This window comes from Mirounga leonina, unplaced genomic scaffold, assembly GCF_011800145.1.
Source record: "Mirounga leonina isolate KUSES-001 unplaced genomic scaffold, KU_Mleo_1.0 Mir_174, whole genome shotgun sequence".
Lineage (NCBI taxonomy): Eukaryota > Metazoa > Chordata > Mammalia > Carnivora > Phocidae > Mirounga > Mirounga leonina.
In genome coordinates, this window is record NW_023270451.1 from 41,900,995 (window position 1) to 41,922,506 (window position 21,512).

At 39.7% G+C, this 21,512-nt stretch overlaps 1 protein-coding gene across 7 annotated transcripts in view; it reads left to right on the forward strand.

The window, feature by feature from the left end:
* SNX10 (sorting nexin 10) overlaps window positions 1-19,931 on the forward strand; it is a 68,991-nt gene extending 49,060 nt beyond the window's left edge. For 5 of the 7 annotated variants that reach the window (XM_035020779.1, XM_035020778.1, XM_035020781.1 and 2 more), the window contains 5 exons: window positions 5,523-5,609; window positions 9,603-9,703; window positions 10,140-10,238; window positions 17,457-17,669; window positions 18,126-19,931. In XM_035020779.1, the coding sequence (XP_034876670.1) occupies window positions 5,523-5,609; window positions 9,603-9,703; window positions 10,140-10,238; window positions 17,457-17,669; window positions 18,126-18,207 (582 nt within the window). In that variant the 3' untranslated portion in view covers window positions 18,208-19,931. The remainder of the gene's footprint in view (window positions 1-5,522; window positions 5,610-9,602; window positions 9,704-10,139; window positions 10,239-17,456; window positions 17,670-18,125) is intronic. The other 2 variants (XM_035020784.1, XM_035020783.1) reach the window with 1 other exon arrangement.
* Window positions 19,932-21,512: the final 1,581 nt, after the last annotated feature.

Sequence of the window (21,512 nt, forward strand, 5' to 3'; positions counted from 1 at the left end):
AATTTTCATAGGAAATCCATATGATTCTAGGTATGGAACTCGGAGCTGTCCTCTGTGGCTGACAGGCTGTCAACATTCCTTTGAAGGATGGTGGGCAGCATCGTGAGGGATGCGTCTAATTAAGAGATTATAGGTGAACCTTGGCTTCCTGGGTGTGCTATTCATAGCTGGAAGCGCGGTGAAACTTCACTAATTCCTACTAATTGCGGGGTGGGGGAGGGGAGGCCCATCTGAATTATAGAATATTTTAAAAATAAATGTACTTTTATTACTTTCAAGTACATATTTTAACTCCAACTAGGCAAACAAATTGTCTGGTACAGGTCTTAGGGGACCCAAGTTATTGAAGCTATCAGAATGATTTTCAATTATTTCTATGTAAATAGGTGCTTCTGGAGTTCTTTAGGGTGCTCGAAAACAGTTTGTTCTCATAGATCTTAAACATTGCTCATGTAGCCATATGCTGTTAATTGGCACACCCTTAGAGGAAGGGGGTTTGTTAAATTAAGATAAACTTTAGACCAGCTGCTAAATAACTTACCGTTAATTCAGAGTCCAAGAACCCAAGTGGATGAGGATTTTATTTCAATTGAAGTTTGATCTCGATTTTGTTTTTTTTTTTCCTGAAGGCAGTTCATTCATTCCTGCAGGCATTCATTTATTCATTAAGTAATATTAATGGAATGCATTGACTGTGCCAGGCTCTCACGTCCTATGCTCCCCTGAGGGAGCTCAGCATCCGGTAGAGGAGGCCTGTGGGCATTAGACAGCCCAGTAAGTTGTGGTGAGGAGGGACAGGGCCCAGGTGTGTGCCCAGAGGCATGAGGGGCTCGGAGGAGGTCAGGTTAATCAGACTGGGTGAATCAGAGGATTGCCAGAGACTGAGCTGCATTTTGAAAAATGAATTGGAGTTAGCAGAAAATGAGGGCAAGAGGAAATGATGACGAAGAAGAAAGCGCATAAGGGGGTAGGGACAGCAGTCCAGGCAGAGGGAACAATATGTTCAAAAGCACGGAGGTGCAAACTGGCATGTCGTGTAGGGGGACTTTTGTTTAGCCTTTGGAGATGAGTAGAGTAAAAATCATGAAAGACTATTGTGCTAGCTAAGGAGTCTGAACTTGATCTTGAAGGTTAGGGGGCAGGTTTTGAAGGACTTTTAAAAGGAAAATGACATCACCAGATGTGTGCTTTGGGGCCATCCTTGTCTTAGTGTGGGGGATGAATTGGATACAGGCCCAGAGATCCACCAGCAGCCCATGCATTAATGTTGGACAAGTGGGCCTTGAACCAAAGCAGTAGCAGGGGGAATAGGGTTGTGGGGAGTTCAAAGGAGGGTGAATCTTGAGAACTTGGTCAGTGTGGATTTGGGAGGTGAGTCAAAGAGAGAAGTCAGGGGTAACTGGATTTCTGGCGGGTTTGCTGGAAATGAGATGGGAAGCAGGATGGTGTGGCAAGGGTGTGGACTCTGTGCTCGTGGGACCTCTAGGCAAGAGGCTGGATATGCATGTGGAGAGATCCCTGGACTGGGACAGAGATGGAATCCTCAGCTCATGCTGGGTGCTTTAAGCCACATGTTTGGGTGAGATCCTCCTGGAAGTGCAACAGGGTATGAAGAATAGCAGCCAGGATGGCCCTCGGGCCACAGCAGTGTTTAAGAGAGTGAGAAAGGAAAAGCTCACCATCCACAAAAGAATAGTGACATTTAGCACTCCTACCAAGTTAAAGATTTTCAAGATTGAAAAAAATATTTGGAGTCTTAGCACCATAGTTGACTTCGAGTGTGTATTTAAAAAGCATTGCTGTTCTTAGAAGACTGTTTTTTACCCCAGCATCGTTTTAGAATATGTATTCAACAGACCCTTCCCTATGTAAAGATTAGACTTAATGAGTAATAATAATAGTAGAGTCTGAGAATTCCAGGCCACTGAGATGAAGAAAAGACTTCTTTACTGTAATTTGTCATTACGCTGTCCATTCCTTCTACAAATATTATGAGGGGCTTGCTCTGAGCAAGTGCTATGAAATCTTTAGGTCAGTCTATATTTCGCTGAAAAATGACAGAGTGTTTGCCGCTGGGTCCTTAAATTAACAGTTTGTACTTTAAAAAATACATACAGTTGGTTTAGCTTAATTGCTTATTGCCAATGTCTGTGGGAAGGTCTCAATGCTTTGAGTTTATAAGCATTTTCCTTTCTGTGTAATAATACTTTACATTCACGTAGCACTTAAACATATATATTTTTAGGGAGAGCACGGGCGGGGGGTGAGGGTGGCGGGGAGGGGCAGAGGGAGAGAGAGAGAATCTTAAGCAGGTTAAGCAGGCTCCTTGCCCAGGGAGGAGCCTGACACGGGGCTCGATCTCACCACCCTGAGATCGTGACCTGAGTGGAAATCAAGAGTCTGACGATTATCTGACTGAGCCACCCAGGTGCCCCTACATTCACGTAGCACTTAATGAACAACTTCTCAGCATTTTCACCAATGTTTTATAATTTGATATTCCTAACAAACAGCTGAGATAAGTTGGAACAGGTATTATCCCCATTTTCCAGATGTGGAAACAGAGGCTCAATGAATAAGTTCGTAATTTAGAAAGTGGTAAACCAGCATTTATCCCTAGTCTTGTGACCATAAGTCAGAGCTCTTTCCGTGAAGCGGGACATGTTACTCAAAGCGTACATGTTCACAGTTGGGCAATGGCAAGTAAATAGGGGGAAAAAGCCTTGATTTTTTTCAGAACTATTTGTCATTGCTACCATCATCAATGAACAGTATGTCGAGTGGCCAGGGGGTTTGTGACACTGTAGTCATTGTGGGTTTTATAGTTTTAGTTCAGAATCTTTCTTTTTTTTTATCACAAGTTTGCGGCACGTTGACAAGTGGGTTTCCTTTTCACTCTTGTCTCATCTGTGTAAAGGTCCACTATTTCAGTAACGGGTACATGTCTTGTGCTGTTTATATAGAACATTCAGCCTTCGGAAATATTTAATTTCCCTTTTGGTATATTCAAGAACTCCTGTCTCTCCAGTGGAAAAATGGAGCAGCCAGCACCCTGTGAGGGCGCATGGCTTCCATGTGACCCGATGACTAGGTGCTCTGGCCCACGGGGCGGGGAAGGGTGGCGCAGGATAACCTTGGCCGCTGTTACCAGCCTTCTGCCTTGCTCAGCGTGGGCCCCACTGACTTCTCCATTAGGCATAGTGGTGACCAGGGCCCACGCGGCTTTTAGAGGCCCGTGAAAATGTTTTAATTTCTTTTAAAATCGGAAAAATAAAATGCGCTTTGAGATCAGAGGAAAGGTTTTATTACATAACATTAATATATTCATCTTCATGTCAGTGTAGACATAAAGTATGATCCTTAATATTTTTGTGTGTGGCAGAAAGAGCCCATGAAGGCAAAAGTACCCAGGGCCCAGGAAAGTCAGAAGGCAGCCCTGAGTGTATGTGTGGGTGGGGGATTTGGAAGGATAAACGAGGTCTACTCTGAACTCTGGTCTTCTCTTCCTAACCTATTTGCCCTTCTGTTCATTGATTCATTGATGACCGGTTCATTCCTTCTAAGAACTCTGGGTGTGTGCAAAGTAGTCTGGGGAAATGAGTTACACACACACACACACACACACACACGCTGACAGGAGGCCGAGGTGGAATGTGCACAGACTAAGGCATCGTGCCTGGATTTTCTTCCAGTTTCCACCTCTGGGCGGCTTCTCTTAGACTTTAATGTGCTTTTGAGAAATAATGGCCAAACATGTTTAGAGCATCACTATATTGTTATGTTGTTTTTATTATCCATCTCTGTATGACCTTAAAAATACATAATGAAAAAATTTTAAAGTAAGACTTTGGGAAAGATTAACTCATAATCCCTGGAGACTGAGGCGGGCAGTGGGGCAGAAGTCTCAAATTCAAGAACAAAGTGCATGTGGCCTTAGAAGGTGACACTTGATAGGTGGCAGAAGGGAATGTGAACTATTTTTTTTTTTTACTTTAAAAAAATCCTCTGAAAAATTCTCATTTTATGATCTGTGTAACAGAATGGGAGGTGCTATGTCCAGAAAACACCATAATCTCTCTTCTGTTTTTCTCTAGAGCATTCATAGCCTGCCTCTCAGATGTGCCAAAACAAGGCAGTAACAAATGCCTAAAATTTCAGCTTTGATGCCCCATTTTTTAGACAAAAAGTTTAAATGTTTAAAATTAAATTCAATTAGGGGCACCTGGCTGGCTCAGTCGGTAGAGCATGCAACTCTTGATCTTGGGGTTGTGAGTTTGAGCCCCATGTTGGGTATAGTGATTATTTGAAAATAAAATCTTTAAAAAAAAATTCAGAGTGCCTGGCTGGTGCAGTGGGTAGAGCATGCAACTCTCGATCTTGGGGTATTGGGTTTGAGGCCCATGCTGAGTGTAGAGATTACTTAAAAATAAAATCTTTAGGGGTGCCTGGGTGGCTCAGTTGGTTAAGTGTCTGATTCTTGATTTTGGCTCAGGTCATGATCTCAGGGTGGGGTGGGGGAAGACTGAGCCCTGCGGGGGGCAGAGGCTGGGCCTCTCTGTGCTCAGCAGGGAGTCTGCTTCTCCCTCCCCCTCTGTTCCTCCCTCCACCCCCCCCCCCCGCTCATGCTTGCTTTCTCTCGTGCACAGTCTCTCTCAAATAAATAAAATCTTTAAATAAAATAAAATAATGAAATTCATTTAGCAAATTTATGATCACCAAGTGAATAAATTATACTTTAAAATTTATTATGCCAAACATGATCATTGTTTGTTGTACATGCTTTCATATTTTTAAACTAAGCTTGTTTAGTAAAGAGCACTTTTTGGAAAGTATTGTGTTTTAAACTTTATCCTGTATTTCCAATTCTTATTATCTTTAAAAAGGAACAAGATTATCTGCCATGAATTTTTTTTTAATATTGCTTTTACCTATAACAGGAGGTTATTATGAAGATGAAATGATTTACTATATGGAAAAATATATTTTAAAAATGGAAAAGTATTGGATAAAAGGTGTTCATCTTTCTATTAATAAGTTATTGCTGCTTATTCTCATGAAGCTTGGCTGCCTACACAAAGTCGTTTTCATCTCCCATTGCTTGCTTTTCATATGACCTTCGCTACTCTCTTATATTTTGTTCTAGGGAGTGATTTAGTTTTCCTGTAGAGAGATAAAGAAAGTAAGAAATGGCTGCTTTTAAGATTTGAGAAAATCTGAACATATTTTTCATGATTAGAAATGAAAACTCAGTTTTCGAGTACACTTTCTTATCCTCCTGTAACCTGTAAGACTACCGAGAAGGGCACCCAGCTTGGTTTTGCATTATTTTAAAAATTCCATTTGTGGCACAGTGCTTTTGGACTTCCTGTGGTGCCTGATTCATTAGATTTACTTCTTGTTTTTTAAAGAATTCACGACCGCAGCTCATTTCAGTTTTGCTTTGGTACCATCGCTTGCCTCTGCTCTTTCCAGCTCTGCTTGTGATTCTGAAACACATCTCTTTGTTTATGATGCCCTTACAGGAGTTTGTAAGCGTCTGGGTTCGAGATCCTCGGATTCAAAAAGAGGACTTTTGGCATTCTTATATTGACTATGAGATATGTATTCATGTAAGTATGCAGTCAATAGTCTGCATAGATCATAGTGATTTTTAGGTGCCGTGCATCTGATGGGACTCTCTGTTATACCTAAAATTTAAATTTGTAAAAAATTTCCTAACTCAGAGAACTGAATTTGAATGATTACAAGTAATGCCTGTATCTCAAACGAAGTGGTCAGATGGCTCCGAAAGCTGGAAAATTACTCATTTGAGTTCCTTATTGTACCTTTGCTAATATTAATATTTTAATGTTTATTGCCTTAATGTATGAATATGTGAGTACATCTGAAATTCACAGTTAAAGCATATTTATAGCTCATTAATGGTATTTCTTTATGATCTCTTATAGCATATTTCTGGGTAATATATTGCCTGATAAATCTTAGGTTTTGAGAGGATGTAGAGCTCTCTGGAAAACTGATGTGCAGTGGTTTTATATGTAGAATAAGAAAGTAGGAAATGAACATGTGCAATTATTTTGCCTTAGTCCAGATTCTGAGTAATTAATGTAAGTAAATAACTAGAAATGATGTACTTTATTTGGAAATAATACTTTATTGTAATCTCTTGAGTTATGCTGTGTGGTGTGTGGCCTTCTGTGATCATCTTGAACGAGGGTCAGCAAACTTTTTTTGTAAAGAGCCAGGTAGTAAATGTCTTCAGGTGTCTGCGCCATACATTCTCTCTTGAAACTACTCAGTTCCTCTGTTGTAGGGTGAAAAGCAGCCATACACGTACATGAATACATGTAATTGTGTTCCAATAAAACTTTAAAACTTTATTTGCAAAGACAAGTGGCAGGCTAGATGTGGCCCACAGGTTATGGTTTATTGGCCCCTGATCAAGAAGACAGTCACTTTTCCCATCTGATTTAGTCCAGAATTCTCTTGGGAGCATAGAAATAGACTCAGATTTTATCTAAGTATATAGGTCAAATGAAGTAAAATTTAGCCACCTTTAATTTTCCATTGTAAATAGTTAAATTGGTATATTGGAACCCAAGCATCAGCCATAAAACTTGTTTTCCCTCCTTTCTTCCCTTTTTTTCTTTCCAAGTTCCCCAACTTAGAAAATAAACTAAAAACTCAGAACTGCTTTTTTTTTTCTTAAGAACTGCTTTTTTGTTGATTGTGTTGAAGGCCACTGCCAGAGCATGCCTTGTATTTTGATTTTGCTTTGGTTTTACTCATAAAGTCACACCAGCTATGCATTCTGTGTGGAAAACTATAACGTGAGTATTAAGACTAAGCATTTGAAAATGAAATGAAATTTAGTTACCTTTTTAACTTCCTCCAAAAAATGTGTGGGCTGTTATCACACTTTATGGTAGACGTGAAATTTAATTATCCTCAGGGAGTTAATGAAATCATAGATTTTTCTCTGCTACATAAATAGCATGAGGTGAATGCAGAAATGTCTATCTCAAGCCAGAAATGATAGGTTCCACAAAAATTACTTGGCGGTGTTGTGGCATTTCTCTGAAATGCTAATAAATTGACAATGTATAAGTCTTCTGGGCTTGGTAGATAGCAGAAATAAGCAAATAGATTTAGAGGAGCTTAACAAGTTAGTGATCTCAGCATAGTCTGGTCCTAACTGTCCATACCTGTTTATGATTAGGAGTGGATCGGGGGGGGGGCGTTTGCTACTGGAGAGCTTTCGTCAGCCTCACTCAGATGCTAGACCCATAGAGCTTTGCAGGTAGAGAAGCTGGTGGTTAACCCATTTAAACTAACCTCGAGGGGAAATGACACCAGATGCCTCTGAAATCTTACCATTTATTTGGAATTTTAAATTAGTGGACAGTATATACTCTCCTGACCTTGTCCTATAAAGGAAGGACTTACAGATGGACCAGATGGATCTCCAGTTGACATCCATGTTATTGACATCGACAGTAATTGGGAACAGAGAAATGAAAGGGAGTTGAAATGGACTGAGTCCGTACCTGAGGTGTCAGGAGTCCCTGCAGTGGCCTGGTTCTCTCTGGGGAGGAAGCACTAAGAAGATGTCTGCCCAGGCTTGTTAGGGCATCGTTCTGGTGTAAATGGCCTGCTGTCTTAGTCCCCAAGGTCACGTTAGGGTGAGGCCCTGGTGTGCTTTGAAATCCACACACAGAATGTTATTGCACCACAAACTCCATCTGGTGTTTTTTGCTGCCATATTGTCAAAGGTGATGGGGTTTAGACCAACAGCTACTTTGGAGGCAGATGTCTTAACCTCTCTGCCTCCTGAGGTTTTCTGAACTTTATCAAGCTCAGGAGTAGCAGGAACTGTGCCACGCGTTTCAGGGGAACAGTTTAAGAACTCGGGCACAAAATCACTTACATTTGCCAAGGAAAACCACTACTGGGTGCTTATTAAGTGGCAGAATAATAACAATTTTGAAAGAATATAAATCTTGAGGGCAAACAGTTTTCTCATTTGGCAGTGTAAAGGTTATGAAATAGAATTTTGAAATAGAGAGAAGAGAGATCTCCTTACAAAGCCAATAGACAAATTTTTGCCAGTCTTGTTTACACAAAGGAGAAAGGAGAAACACCATATTTACCAGTCTTGGGTTTACCTGAAGGAGAATCATTGCTGTTTTGCTTAGGATGGGGACTCCGTCGTAGGTGGCTTTTTCGAAGTCTGCCTTAAGGTAGCTGGAAGGAAACCAGCATCTCCTATCTAATAATAATATTAATAGAAAACATTTGCCAGGTACTTATGAAATAGGTATGTACACCTTCATCCCCATTTTACCGTTCAGCAAACTGGAGTTTGAGTGACCCGCTCTATGGCAGATCGGGGGCTGGCATGTGGTTCTCCACGCAGATGCTTGGCCCTCTGCACCACATGCCTCACTCTACCTTGCACATCCAGTAGAGAAGGAGGATGCTGTTCTCTTGTTTAAAAGTGATTTCAGGACGCCCCAGTGACCCTCTGCACCTGGAGGTCGCAGGTTGAAGAGCTCCCCAGCGTCTAGACAGACAGTCCAGCCCCAACTTCCCCCTGGGCGGTGTGGGCCCCTGCATGGGGGCGGGTACGGATGCTGTGGTGCACACAACCTCTCCTCCACATGGTGGGTCCCCAGCCCCCACTCCACGCCGCCCCCCCCCCCCCCCGCCCGGGACATCCTGATCACAGCCTCAAACAACCAAGATTACACAGTGGAGAATCGCATCCGGATGGGCATGTCTGCCTTGATCCTGATGGTTCTTGGGGTGTTGCTGCTTCCGGCTCGGCAGAGTCAGAGAAGCTCCCCCCGCCAAGATGCAGACAGGAGATAAACGTAAGAGAGAGAAGACCCACCATTCAGTGAGTTAGAACATTGGAAGTAAAACTGGTGATACCAATAGGTTCTGGAAGAAAATCTGGGCGTAAGATGGGGACACAGTCTGATGAGAATGTTCAGCGTAGAAACATGGTTTGGGTGCAGGAAAATGTCTGGGTTGATTGTAGCAGCTCTTTTGCAGTTGAACTGTGGTAATTCCCCTCCCGCCTCCCCCCCAAAAAAGTGATTTCAGGATGCCTGGTGATTTGTGTGATCTGTACTGACAGCCATATCAAGGATGTGACGGCTCCTTGTGGCGCCATATCAAGGGCTGTAAGAAGGGGTCTCTAATTCCCAAAGGCTTCTGCAGCTACACGGATGGATGGATGGTGTTCAAATGGAAGGGATAACCCTGGGTTTTTATGGGTCATTTAGACTGCAGGATTTGTTTAATTTTTATGATTCGTCTTTGAAAGCAGCACGAACAGGTGAGCAAGAGGCTACCTCAGGACTTGCCTTGCCCCAGGGCAACACTGCTTGTTGACGTCATCCCAGCTGCCTTCAGGGATGTTCTATTGATGGGTTTTGTGCAAGATGGGAGTCTAGCGTAAATGCAGATGTATTTTTGGTTTTACAAAACCCTGTTAAAAATGCATATGGGTACAACATATAGTGAGTTAGAGATGTAAGAAAAAACAATTTTTTTTCCCTTGAGTGAGGCTTAAATGTTTCTTTTTCTTTAAACAGACCAATAGCATGTGTTTTACCATGAAAACATCCTGTGTGCGAAGAAGGTACAGAGAATTTGTGTGGCTGAGGCAGAGACTCCAAAGTAATGCATTGCTGGTGTAAGTGATTTAAATAAGCGATATGGAGGAGACTTTATTATTATTACATTCAACATTTTAAAATTTGTTGTGCATTAAGATATATAATGTATGAAGGATTTTGTAGGCTTTCTTCTTGATTGCAATATATAGCTTTAGTTGGTTTTGTGGCTGCGGCATCTGAATTCAAAATTTACCACTTGAATTTCCCCAACTCGATGAGTATTGACCATGAAAGGCCTCAAAAATGTTTAAAAATGGGTTTTTCTTTAAGTTAATGAATTTTCTCATGCCCTTATTATATAACTATAATATATGTACCATATAATACACATACAGCTATGTGATAGTTACACGATAACTCTCACACATAATTTGCTTTCACTTTGAGGGATTTCTGTCACTAAACCACCTTGATTTGATGGTTAAAGAAATTTTTTCTTTTCTTTCTCATAAGACAACTGCCAGAACTTCCATCTAAAAACCTGTTTTTCAACATGAATAATCGCCAGCATGTAGATCAGCGTCGTCAGGGTTTGGAAGATTTCCTGAGAAAGTAAGTGCACAGAAACTCTTGTGGCCAGACAGGAGTTGTAAGCAAAGTGCTTTGCAAGAGTCGAGTGTGCTATAATTATGCGGGGGAGAAGATCACCATTCTGAAGTGCTGATGATGATCATCTTGGAGGTGCTGTGCTCAGGAGTTCATTTCCTATATAAGAGCGCCATCTTGTGGCTCACGTCATATGGTGCACATCCGGGACCACATCTTCTAGAAGGAAAACAATGAGCTAATTGAGTCAGATAATAAATCTGCGCACAGTCCCTGAAGCTGTAAAGCAGAGCCAAATTACCTGGGAGTTTAGCTGACAAAAGTAAAATTTGCCGGGAGGCAAATGTGCTTTATTAAAAAGGTACTTCTTAAAAACTGTCTTTATTTACAACATTTAGGACTGACAGACCAAAATCAGCTCCACGATGGGCTGCTAGTGAATACTTGTCTGGGCTCTTCTAAAGAAAGAGTTTAACTGTACTCTTTGGAGGGCATGTTTGTTTATGAGGGAGTAGTTATTGGTGTTTGAATAGTCTGGGTTATTAACTTGGTGATGGTAGGTACTGCAGTTAAAGTGACTTGAATTTGCACTACTGTAATTTCTTTTTTTTCCACTCTGGAATGCTAGAATACCCATCCCATGAAACAGCACATTGTTTGCGCTCAGACGCTGAGGCCAGACTTCCTGGGTTCAAATCTTGGCTCTGCTACTTATTGGCTGGGGGCTTAGGCAAGTCTTGTACGTCCTCTGTGCTTGCGTTTTACCGTCCATAAAATGGGGTTAATAATGGTATGTACTTTGTAAAGTTGTTGAGAGGATTGAGTTAATGAAGGTAAAGCACTCATTTCAGTCTGGCATATAATGTGTGGTCTTGGCCATTATTATTTTAATCCACTTAGACATGAAATAGCTTTGAGCTAATTTTTCTAACTTCCTATTTTATAGATTAGGAAATAGGCTGAGTCATAGGGGACTACTAGTTAGTGGCAGGGCCCGGTTTCCTAAGCTCCTTTTCTTTTTCTACTGACTTCAGGATCTGAAGTAATCTCCCTTGGAGTTCACTACGTGGGACCTTAGAGCTAGCCTGAAATAATATACTGCCTTCTCCCCATATGGCTCACTCATAAAGGGTTTGGATATTAAGTATGCACATGAATATTAATATTTATTTCCATTAGGTTGATATAGTGTCTTTCCTTGGAAGGGGTCATGGAGACATCCAGAAACATCCGAGATTATAAATTGAGGGAGGGCCAGAAAGGAAAAAAGACAGAGGAATAAAAATGGCAAGAGACCAGAAGCACCCATTATGTGAGCCAAGGCCTCAGGGACCGTTTCAGTGGTATTCTTTTGGATCTCACAGGCGTGACAGAACAAAGGCCTGGTCAAGTTTTTTCTGCCCATTCCCTTTGGAGACAGCTCTGATTTTAATTGTTGTCTCTCCGAGACCCAGGTGGCTGATGGCGTCTCCCTTAAGATGTGGCCCATGAGTCCAAGTTTGCTGAGTGGCCTGTCAGTGCAGATGCGGCTCGGGGAAGCCATGGACTGGCGGTTGGCAGTGAGGCCTGGATGGGGACAGCCAAATCCTGCAGTCCCTGTCAGCCCCGGGAAGCTGCTTTTCTTCTGTAGAGAAGTCTCTTTATTGGAGGTCGAAGGACAGCACGTGTCTCTGTATTTATATCCGGAGTTCAGCATGGGGCGTGTGTTTTTGACCAGGAATCACGTCACTGTTTTGAAAACGACCTTTCCTTCCATGGTTGATCTCCCAAGTTAGTGACTGAGTGAGGTCGCTCGGCTGCAAGGCAGGCAGGCTGGTGCTCGGTTATTTCTGCATACTGTGCCATTTGGCTGCTTGCTGATTGCATTTGATGCAGACATCCTAGCGGAAGGGATCGGGGATCAGAAGCTTGAGGAGCTAGGCTCCGGGTCTCCCAGGAATCACAGCTCCTAAGTTTTTCCTGGCTATCTGACCTTGGAAAAGTCCCTTAATTCTTTTTTTTTTTTTTTTTTTAAAGATTTTATTTATTCATTTGAGAGAGAGAGAATGAGAGAGAGCACATGAGAGGGGGGAGGGTCAGAGGGAGAAGCAGACTCCCCGCCGAGCAGGGAGCCCGATGCGGGACTCGATCCAGGGACTCCAGGATCATGACCTGAGCCGAAGGCAGTCGATCAACCAACTGAGCCACCCAGGCGCCCCAGAAAAGTCCCTTAATTCTTGTGTGTCTCAGTTTGCTATAAAGAGTGCAGTCATGTAACACAGGTACTGCTTGACCTTGTTGGTTGTGTCGTTAAGATGACGCATTGGAAAGGACTCTGAAAACCTATTTGTTAAGTGTCTACTCGGGGCCAGGCTGGGTCCTGGGGAAACAGGACCGCACACAATGGACACAAATCCTTATCCTCTTGAAGCTTCCATTCTAGTGGGAAAGTACTGTATCCATATCAGGGGATAGCTAAGTTTGTTAAAATTGGACCTGGAAAGGGACGCCTGGGTGGCTCAGTTGGTTAAGCGTCTGCCTTCGGCTCAGGTCATGATCCCGGGGTCCTGGGATCGAGCCCCGCATCGGGCTCCCTGCTCCGCAGGGAGCCTGCTTCTCCCTCTGCCTCTGTCTCTCTCTCTGTCTCTCATGAATAAATAAATAAAGCCTTAAAAAAAAAAAAATTGGACCTGGATGATCACCCAGAAGTCCACTCATGGAGCAGACACCGAGTTCCCTTGTATTTTCATTTGTCCCACTATAGTATGTGAACATTAGTCTCCAAGCTGATGGGTTTCACAGTAAAGATGACAGCTGGTGCTTCCACATGGTTTGAACCTGAAGGAAGCAAGGAGTCTATCCACCACACGGTTGGATTCAAGCCTGACCTAAATGGCCCCTTAGGATCCTCCTCACCCTCCATTCTGTGCCCCTCACATTCTGGTGCATGGCGCTCCTGTTCTTTGCCCAGTTTGTGTAGAAGTAGCAACCTCGAAGGTCTTTGACCCTGGGATCCCCTCAGCCCAAGCCCACTTGGGGAAGCTGGACTCGGCGTTGCAGCTCGGCCTGGCTTGGTGCTGGGTCCTGATCCCAGCGTGACATCCCCTGAGGCCCCACTGGCTGCCTGTTAAGGAAGGTCACTATCAATAGCCTGCACTTTGTTTTTTTGTAGAGCACTTTTAGGAACTTGAGACAGAGGACACCCCAGCATTAAAATGTGAAATATGCTTGTGCTGTAGATTTTTAGCATGTATTTTTAAAATCTGGTGTTTTATGGAGGTTTTGAAGTTTTGAACTGAGAACACTATATATGTTCAAACGCTTTAAAACCAAAATGCTGCTGTTTCTGCACATATGTGTGTTTATAAGTATAAACTTAGAAGTTTAGAATTTTTTTTTTCACCTTGAGGTGAAATTATACATCTTTAATAACAAAGTACATATCCAGGCCAGTCTATATAAAGGAACTGAGAAGTTATTTCTCTAAGTGCCAAATAATAGGTTATACCATGTATTGGACACTTGCTCTGTGTTTAGCTTTTTACATGTTTTATCTCCGTTCCTACAGTATTATTAGGAATTGGGTATCATCTTGATTTTATACACAAGGAAATTATAGGAAAGGTGGAGGCATCATATTAATTCCCGGAACTGGCAAGTTTATAATTACTAGAACTCTTAAAGCTAGCTAAATTTGGTCAGTATGATTGTGACATTTTTCAAACATATTCATTTTCTCTCCATCTTGGCTATAATCGCCCTTTTGGATTTTTCCACCCCCGGCTAATTATAGATTGTAAGTCACTTCTACTAATAGTTATGGAAAAAGAAAGTTACAGACTAAAATAATAAACTGTTGGTAAGTCACCAGCTATAAACATGGCAATCCTACTAATTTATGTTTGATTCATACCGCGAATGGGAGCCAGCTTTTCCTTCTTTACTGAATTCATCCCGTTAATATAACTAAATGTACCTTACAGTGTAGACTTTTATATTACAGTTTTGTATTTCTTAAAAATTTAAGGAATATTATAGTTTTTTACAAAAGGATGCCATGGAAACACTAGTTTTATGCACACACTCACACACACACACACACTTTTTTATAAGTCTTTGTGTTCAATAGAGGGCACCATAGCACAGATCATGAATGTCTTCAGTGAAGATTTGTAGGTCTTCTTTTTTCTTTTTTTTCTCATGGTAAGAGGTAAACAGGCTGAATTAATTTTTTTTCCCTACATCCCACTGCTAACCTTCCATACTCTGTACACATGTGTATATATCATTATATTGGGTTCAGTAGACAGGGCATCCTTAGTTAGGATTAAGTGGTTTTGCATAGCTCTATATTGTTCCCAACTGAACCAGTATATAATACACCTAATAAAATCATGTTGAGGAAAACCAGATTTTCAACTGTGTCCAATACAAGGGAAAAACAGGATTTGCTTTGGTTAGTTTAAAGTTGTTTTGGGGGAAAGGAATAACTTTTGGCTCATGTTGTAAATATCTTTTCAGACATTTCTTTAAAATTCTAGAGGCTGTTTTTTGCTCCTTTTATAAAGGCTTGAAAATTATATACATTTATTTTTATGGAGCCTTATAAAGATGACATTTTATTGACCATTTTACAAAGTACTCTTTATATCAAGCTTGAAGTTGATTTTCTGCTATTTGATTTGTTTGTGGAAAATGTGGCACAAATATGACTAAGGTAAAAATAGGATTTAATATTATGATGATGGCAGTCACAACATTCTCTGAAATACAGTAAACCAGATACTCCTTAAAACGAACTAGCTATGCTCAGCGAACCAGGTGGGAAAATACTTCCAAAATTTGGTATTTTTAATTGTGAGATGAAATACCTGAGAGTAAAAATCATGAATATGTTAAAAAGTTGTTTTGCTTATTTAAAAACCCATCCCCATGGAGCACGGTAGCATAAATTTAGCCCGCCAGTCAGAGGGCCTTCCAGTAACCAAAACCGTGCCTAGCAGGGGCACTGTTTTTTGAACTCCAGGCCCGTGTGGTCGGATGTCGCCTCTCCGCCCCCCCCCCCACCACCACCACCATGGCCACATCCTCCCACTTCAGAATTGTGAGCTGGGTGTGTGCGGGCTGGGCTCCCTCTCACTTTTCATGGGCATGTCCTCCAGATGGCAGTAGTAAGCAGAAAAGAAAACACTGGAAATAATGAGTCTAATGTACAGTAAAATTGGAAATTGAATTATAGCTCAAGAAAAAGGACAGTAGCCTTGAGGTCCCGATCAACCTGGACTCTGATCACTTTTGTTTGCTGTACCTATGTGTTAGGTTACTAGCAAGTTAATAACCGCGCGTGAGCAGTTCAAGGCTCAGTAGAATTGCTTTAGACATGAAATAAAGCTAAAATGAATTTGTGTCCAATATCATTGGCATTAGTGCTCATTACTTTTGTGGTGTAATGCCTTGAACCATCTAAAATCAATTTTAAAGATTACTTATTATTTTATAAAGAAAATAAAACACATTTCCAACAGAAATAAAACAGTGAGCGTAATCCTATGAGCAGTTACTTGTTCATGGCCGGCAGGAAAACCACTGACAGGACACAGGAAACTCTGTGCAAACTTCACGGCAAATGCGAGTTAATATTAATGGGTTGTTGCCCTATAAATCTTCTCTTGATTTGAAGTATTTAAAACAAGAGTGGTAAACATTTGTAAATGTAGAAAATAAATCTCAAAGAGTAGTAAAAGGGATTTACTACTTTACTACTTGTACTTGGTAAATTAATCTTTATCATGTGATATGGTCATCTTCTGGGAGAAGCCGGGGCAGAGGATGGGGAGGGAGGGGAAGTACTTAGCTGCTTTGCTGGAGATTTTGCCCTTTTAAAAGGCACAAAGGTTTAACTTTTCCTTTTAGTAGGCCAGTAAAAATATTTTCCCAAGCTACATTTGGGAAGCCTGTTGAAGCTAGATTTTGGTTGTGATGCTATACATGTGTAGACTTTTGCCTTGAAGAAATAACTCTTTTATTTTGGAGAAAAGGAAATCTTCTAATGACCTTGGATTTTAAGTAAATTGACATGAATGGCCAAAAAAGATTTACTTTTCTAGTTATTTGTGTAGAAATGCAGAATATAAGGGAAGGTTCATTCGGTCTGAAATACATAATCTGTGTTACATAGAGCTCTCTGTGCAAAATCCCACGTTGGGCAAAATTATCCTCGGGTTTTCGTGTTTTAGTTTTGTCCCCTCTGTTGGGCCTGAGTGCCTCGTAATATATCATTATTGAACTATTCATAGAGACGAAATGATCATACATCAAGATCTTTCCTAAAAAGGTAAAACCAGTTTTTATTTAAAAATAAGGGTGTACTTTGGCTTAATTTCCTGTTCTGAAACATGCATTTCAGAAAAAAAAAAAAATAATAACATTCGGTGATAATATGAATTTGAGCAGGTACAGAATTGTTGGAGTTGTTTTTTAGTTTTCCATGTAGTTCTGATGCCCTGGTTGAAATCTGTACTGTCTTTGTAAACTTTGACCTTGAATGTAGGAAGGCTAGAATGTACTTAGCACAAAATTATCGTATTTTAAGTGTATATATGGTAAAATCATTGGAGTAATTTTATTTGGTGGCTTATTTTAACAACTAGAAACACAGTGCCATGGAAGATTATGGAGAGATTTCTAGTCCATCTTAGGTTTTCCAAAAAAGCCAGCTCTCAACCCAGCCCTTGTAAACATGTACATAAGCACACTTGTAAAGTTTTAAAATGTAAAACATGCTGAGAGACATATTGGCTTTTTAATACAATTTTTAATAGTCGTTGAAAGTTTTGATGTTTCATGACAGTTTGCCAAAAAGATCACAGAATCGACCTGCTGGTTGGCAGTAAAAAAATTTTTTTGAGTAGCACACATTTCTATGACCATAAGCAAAATCTTTCCATAATTAATCCACATGGTCATAACAGATGGTTAAATTGAAGAAATGTCCTTGAAGTTATTCTTTTAACAGATGTTCTTAACTATTAGCTCCATGTTTTTACTCACCTAAATTTCCAAATAATTGAATAAAAAGTTAACATATGCTTTGATCCTTTCAATAGGTAAAGTCTTTCATTGATGCAAAGTTTGCCCAGTGGAGAGAGGACTTCGGTGGCCCCCCTTCTAACGTGTTGCTCTCTCCTCACCCTCTAATTGTCCATCCCCAACCACTGATCATTTCTCCCTTTTCCTCTCACACAGGGTCCTCCAGAACGCACTCCTGCTCTCAGATAGCTGTCTCCACCTCTTCCTGCAGAGCCATCTGAATTCGGAGGACATCGAGGCTTGCGTTTCTGGGCAGACGAAGTACTCCGTAGAAGACGCCATTCACAAGTTTGCCTTGATGAACCGGCGTTTCCCTGAAGAAGACGAAGAAGGAAAAAAAGAAAACGATATAGATTATGATTCAGAAAGGTATTTCCTTGCATTTCGATGTAATGTGTATGTGTTTGTAGGATACAGAGTGCACATATGCGTGTGTGTAGACATACAGACACACTTCACTTTTTTGTTGATGTAATACTAAGATAATGAAAAAATTAATTGACTGAGATTTTATTGAGCTGTGACAGCTCATCATAGCAGTCTTCACACACACCTCCACACTGAATTAATGAATGCAGTAGAAATTCAATTATCTGCATTCTGATTATGTGACTTTCATTTAGTCAGACTTGAATTATTCGCGTTTAAATTATCTGGCTAAAAAAATATCCAACTGCACTCCAAATGGCTAATTAAAAGTCCAAATTTCCTGTCTCTCTTTTGTGACTGGAGATAATTAAAGTTCTCCTCTGTTACTCAGGCTTTGAGTGTGTTGTGAAAACCAATTTCCTCTTTTTATTATTTTCCCCCTCTCTTCTTTCCCAGTTCATCCTCTGGGTTTGGACACAGCAGTGATGACAGTAGTTCACACGGATGTAAAATGAGCACCGCTCCACAGGAATCCTGAAAAATAATTCTCATGTTACCATCTTAGGAAGAGCAAATGATGTCCACTCATGGAGAAGAAAGCTTGCTAATAATATATCCTTACCTAAAGCTCACTGTCATGACATTAGGTATTTAAATTCTTAAAGATGTTGCATTGTTTATTAGTTATTTTTATGTTGTCTTATTCTGGCTCAGCTTCTGTAAAAAGCTAAAAGGCCTGTGAATGCAAGTCCCCTTTCGAGGCAAACATTATGGGCAAAAACAAGATCCTGCCCTGGGATGAAATGTTAGGTACGTTTAGAAACACCTACTTGGTTTTACTCAATTTTAAAAAATAGGTATATAGGTAGCCTGCATTTAAAAATCCAGATAGCGCTTTCCTTCTTGTATCCGTGGTACAGTGTTCGCATAAACACAGCCTGTGTGATCTTAACCACTGTGGAGCCTGACGGCATAGACCAGGCCGCCTCTGCAGACATGTGGCTGGTATTTTGTGGGCTCCTCCCCTGCACTGGGAAAGACACTTTTTGCTTTTGGGTGTTTGACTGAAATATTTTAAGAAGCTTCACCTTTCCGGTATTTTATGTCCTACTTAGATGGAAAAGTGTATCTTATGAATAGAGACATGTTAAAATAATGTTGATGTCTTAGACAATAACAGAAATAGTGCTAGTCATGTTGCTTATATTTGCAGTATATAGATTCAGAAATACATTTTCATTGTCCAGATTCATTCACACATGGTTTCTGGAAACAAATAGTTTGTTTTCATTATTGTTGTGTGATTAGAATTTACGGGTTAACTGTTTTCGGACTAAATGTGCAATTTCTTATCACTAGGTAACGTTCAGTGTCAATGGTGGTTCTTTGTCATTTATTTTCAAGTTAGAAGTGGAATCTTACAAAAATTAGTAAGTTTATCAACAAATATTCCCGTAATTTAGAAAAAAATATCAACTTGCTAATTTAAGAATTATTCATTTTTAAAAAGTCCTTTCTTTCAAGGCATCCACCTGAGGATTGGTATCATTTAATAAAATGTCTTCTTTTTTAGTGGCCCAAAGATAAAAGGTCTTAGATAAACTACACTGAACTTCAAATTTCAGATGAGGCAGCATTTTCTTGAGATAATTATCCAAGTTTCTTCTTCATTGAATGGTATGAAATATCTCTGAAACCACCAGGAAGATATTTTTACATAACCGGAATAACTTGTTGCTTTAATTAAATGTTACCTCACCTCATTTTATTTTAACTGGGAATTTAAAAGTTACTGTATTATTAAAAAGTCTTTGAAATGCTCATAACTAAGAACAGAAAAAAATTAAATTTAGAATAAGAATGATCTTAATTTTTCCTTCTTGTTTTTGTTTGGTCCAAAACATTATTGAGCTTTTGTAAATATTTTGATTTAATCTATCTTGGATCTTGTCACTTTATCATCTAAGACTCGTTATTTTAATACAGGGGAAAAAAGATTTAGCAATTTCTTTTTATCTTGCTAACATGTGAAGTTTGCCATCCAGTCATTTAAGAGCGATCCTTAGCTTGCTGGCAATGTGTATTTGAATTCACATTATTTCTGTTTTACAAGTTTTTGAAAAGCATGTAAGGTGCCACCGATTGTCATATTATTTTTAGATGATGTAACATAGCCATCAAAATTGACATTAAGTATGCCTACTACTGTGGTGTGTAAACTTCATAAGATCATCGTTTTCACATTAAACGTGAAAAAATCAAGTTGTTTGTTGGCTCACTTATTCTATAGAAGAGGATAGATTTCTTCTGACTTACACCTAAATGCAGTGTGTTTTTGAACCAGCAGTAAATTTTAATGAGAAACTTCGGTAAGACTTGGTTTAATAGTCACTACGGTTGTGCACCTTGGAGGCTCAAACCACCTTGGTTTGGGGGTTGTAGTATCTCAGCACTGGCTTCTTAAAACTCATTTTCTGCAGCTGAGCTATTTAGGTGAACTTCAACCCCCGATGGCTTTCTGGCTTTGTTCTAGTCCCTTATTTTTCTCTGGCATATTTTTATAAAGCTTTCTCAAGGAAAAGAACATAATTACTAAGTAACTAAATTAAATAGATGTTTATTTAAAACTGTCTTTAATGGAACTTAAATTTAAAGAATTCTAATCTTGGATGCTTTATGATTTACATACAGCAAAACTGTATTTCCCTGGCTAATTCTGAAAGGGTAAATCGATTCACCTGTAAAGCCATTTTATGTGTTTTGAGAACTGATTTTATACATAACCCAGAGGTGTCAAAAATGAAAGTCAACAACCTGTTACTTAGGGCTTCTTTAAAGTCTCACTTGGAAGAAAGTGATTTGGATTCCAGTTAAAATTTCAGGTTTTTAAAAATTATTAAGGAAAAACAGAAATGTTTATTTTTAAGTAGTTATGTCCCTTAAGATATTAAGTATCTTGCAGGAGCTTTTCAAGCCTAATGCACATTTTATTGAATAATTAAATACAAACAAGTGATATGCCATAACCTTACTATGGTAAGGTAAAAGAATAAAATTTCTTTTATGGCTATTAAGAACATAAACAAATTTACTTAGCCTACTCATAATTACCGTTATATCCAACAGAAAATTGAATGCTGTTTTGAACTCTGTTTTTTTGGTGCCTTAAGGGTTCATCATTATTGAGCTACTGTGGTACAAATACAGTTTTCGGTATTTCAGCTATCAAGAAGACCCTTTTCCACGAAAGGCCCCTACAGTTTTAAGACAAAAATAACAAAAGCTTATTCTGTTTCTAAATAGTTTTCCTCTTAATATTTAAATTGCTTAGTCAGTGTCCTATGAGTTCAATGTAGCATCTTTTCAGTGGAGAAAAGCATTTATTTCAACATAATTTTCTCTTTTTGTTTGGAATATAGACATTTTCTTACTTTATTATATATAAACACATTTTCAAAAAGAAATGTCGTCTGAAATTAATTACCGCAGTGTGACATTCAAAGCATAGATACCATTTTCTTTGCAAATAAAAGTCCTAAGACATTAATACACTATAATAGAGGGAGTTCAAAAATTGTAGAATGGAAGCAAGCAACAATTTCTTTAAAATTTGAAATATTTACGAAGGATTTTGCCTCCGTTCTTTGCCATATGCATCTCACAAACGAGTCACCATTGTCCCTTGAAGTCAGACACAATTGCTCTTCACTCTTGTTGCAAACTTTTCTAGATCATTATTATGAACACTGCACTGGACACTCATTTATTTTAGCTGCGCAAACCCTGGTAGTTAATGATCCTCTTCTCTTTCTCCAAAATTCCAAAGACTTCTTTTCAAAAGAG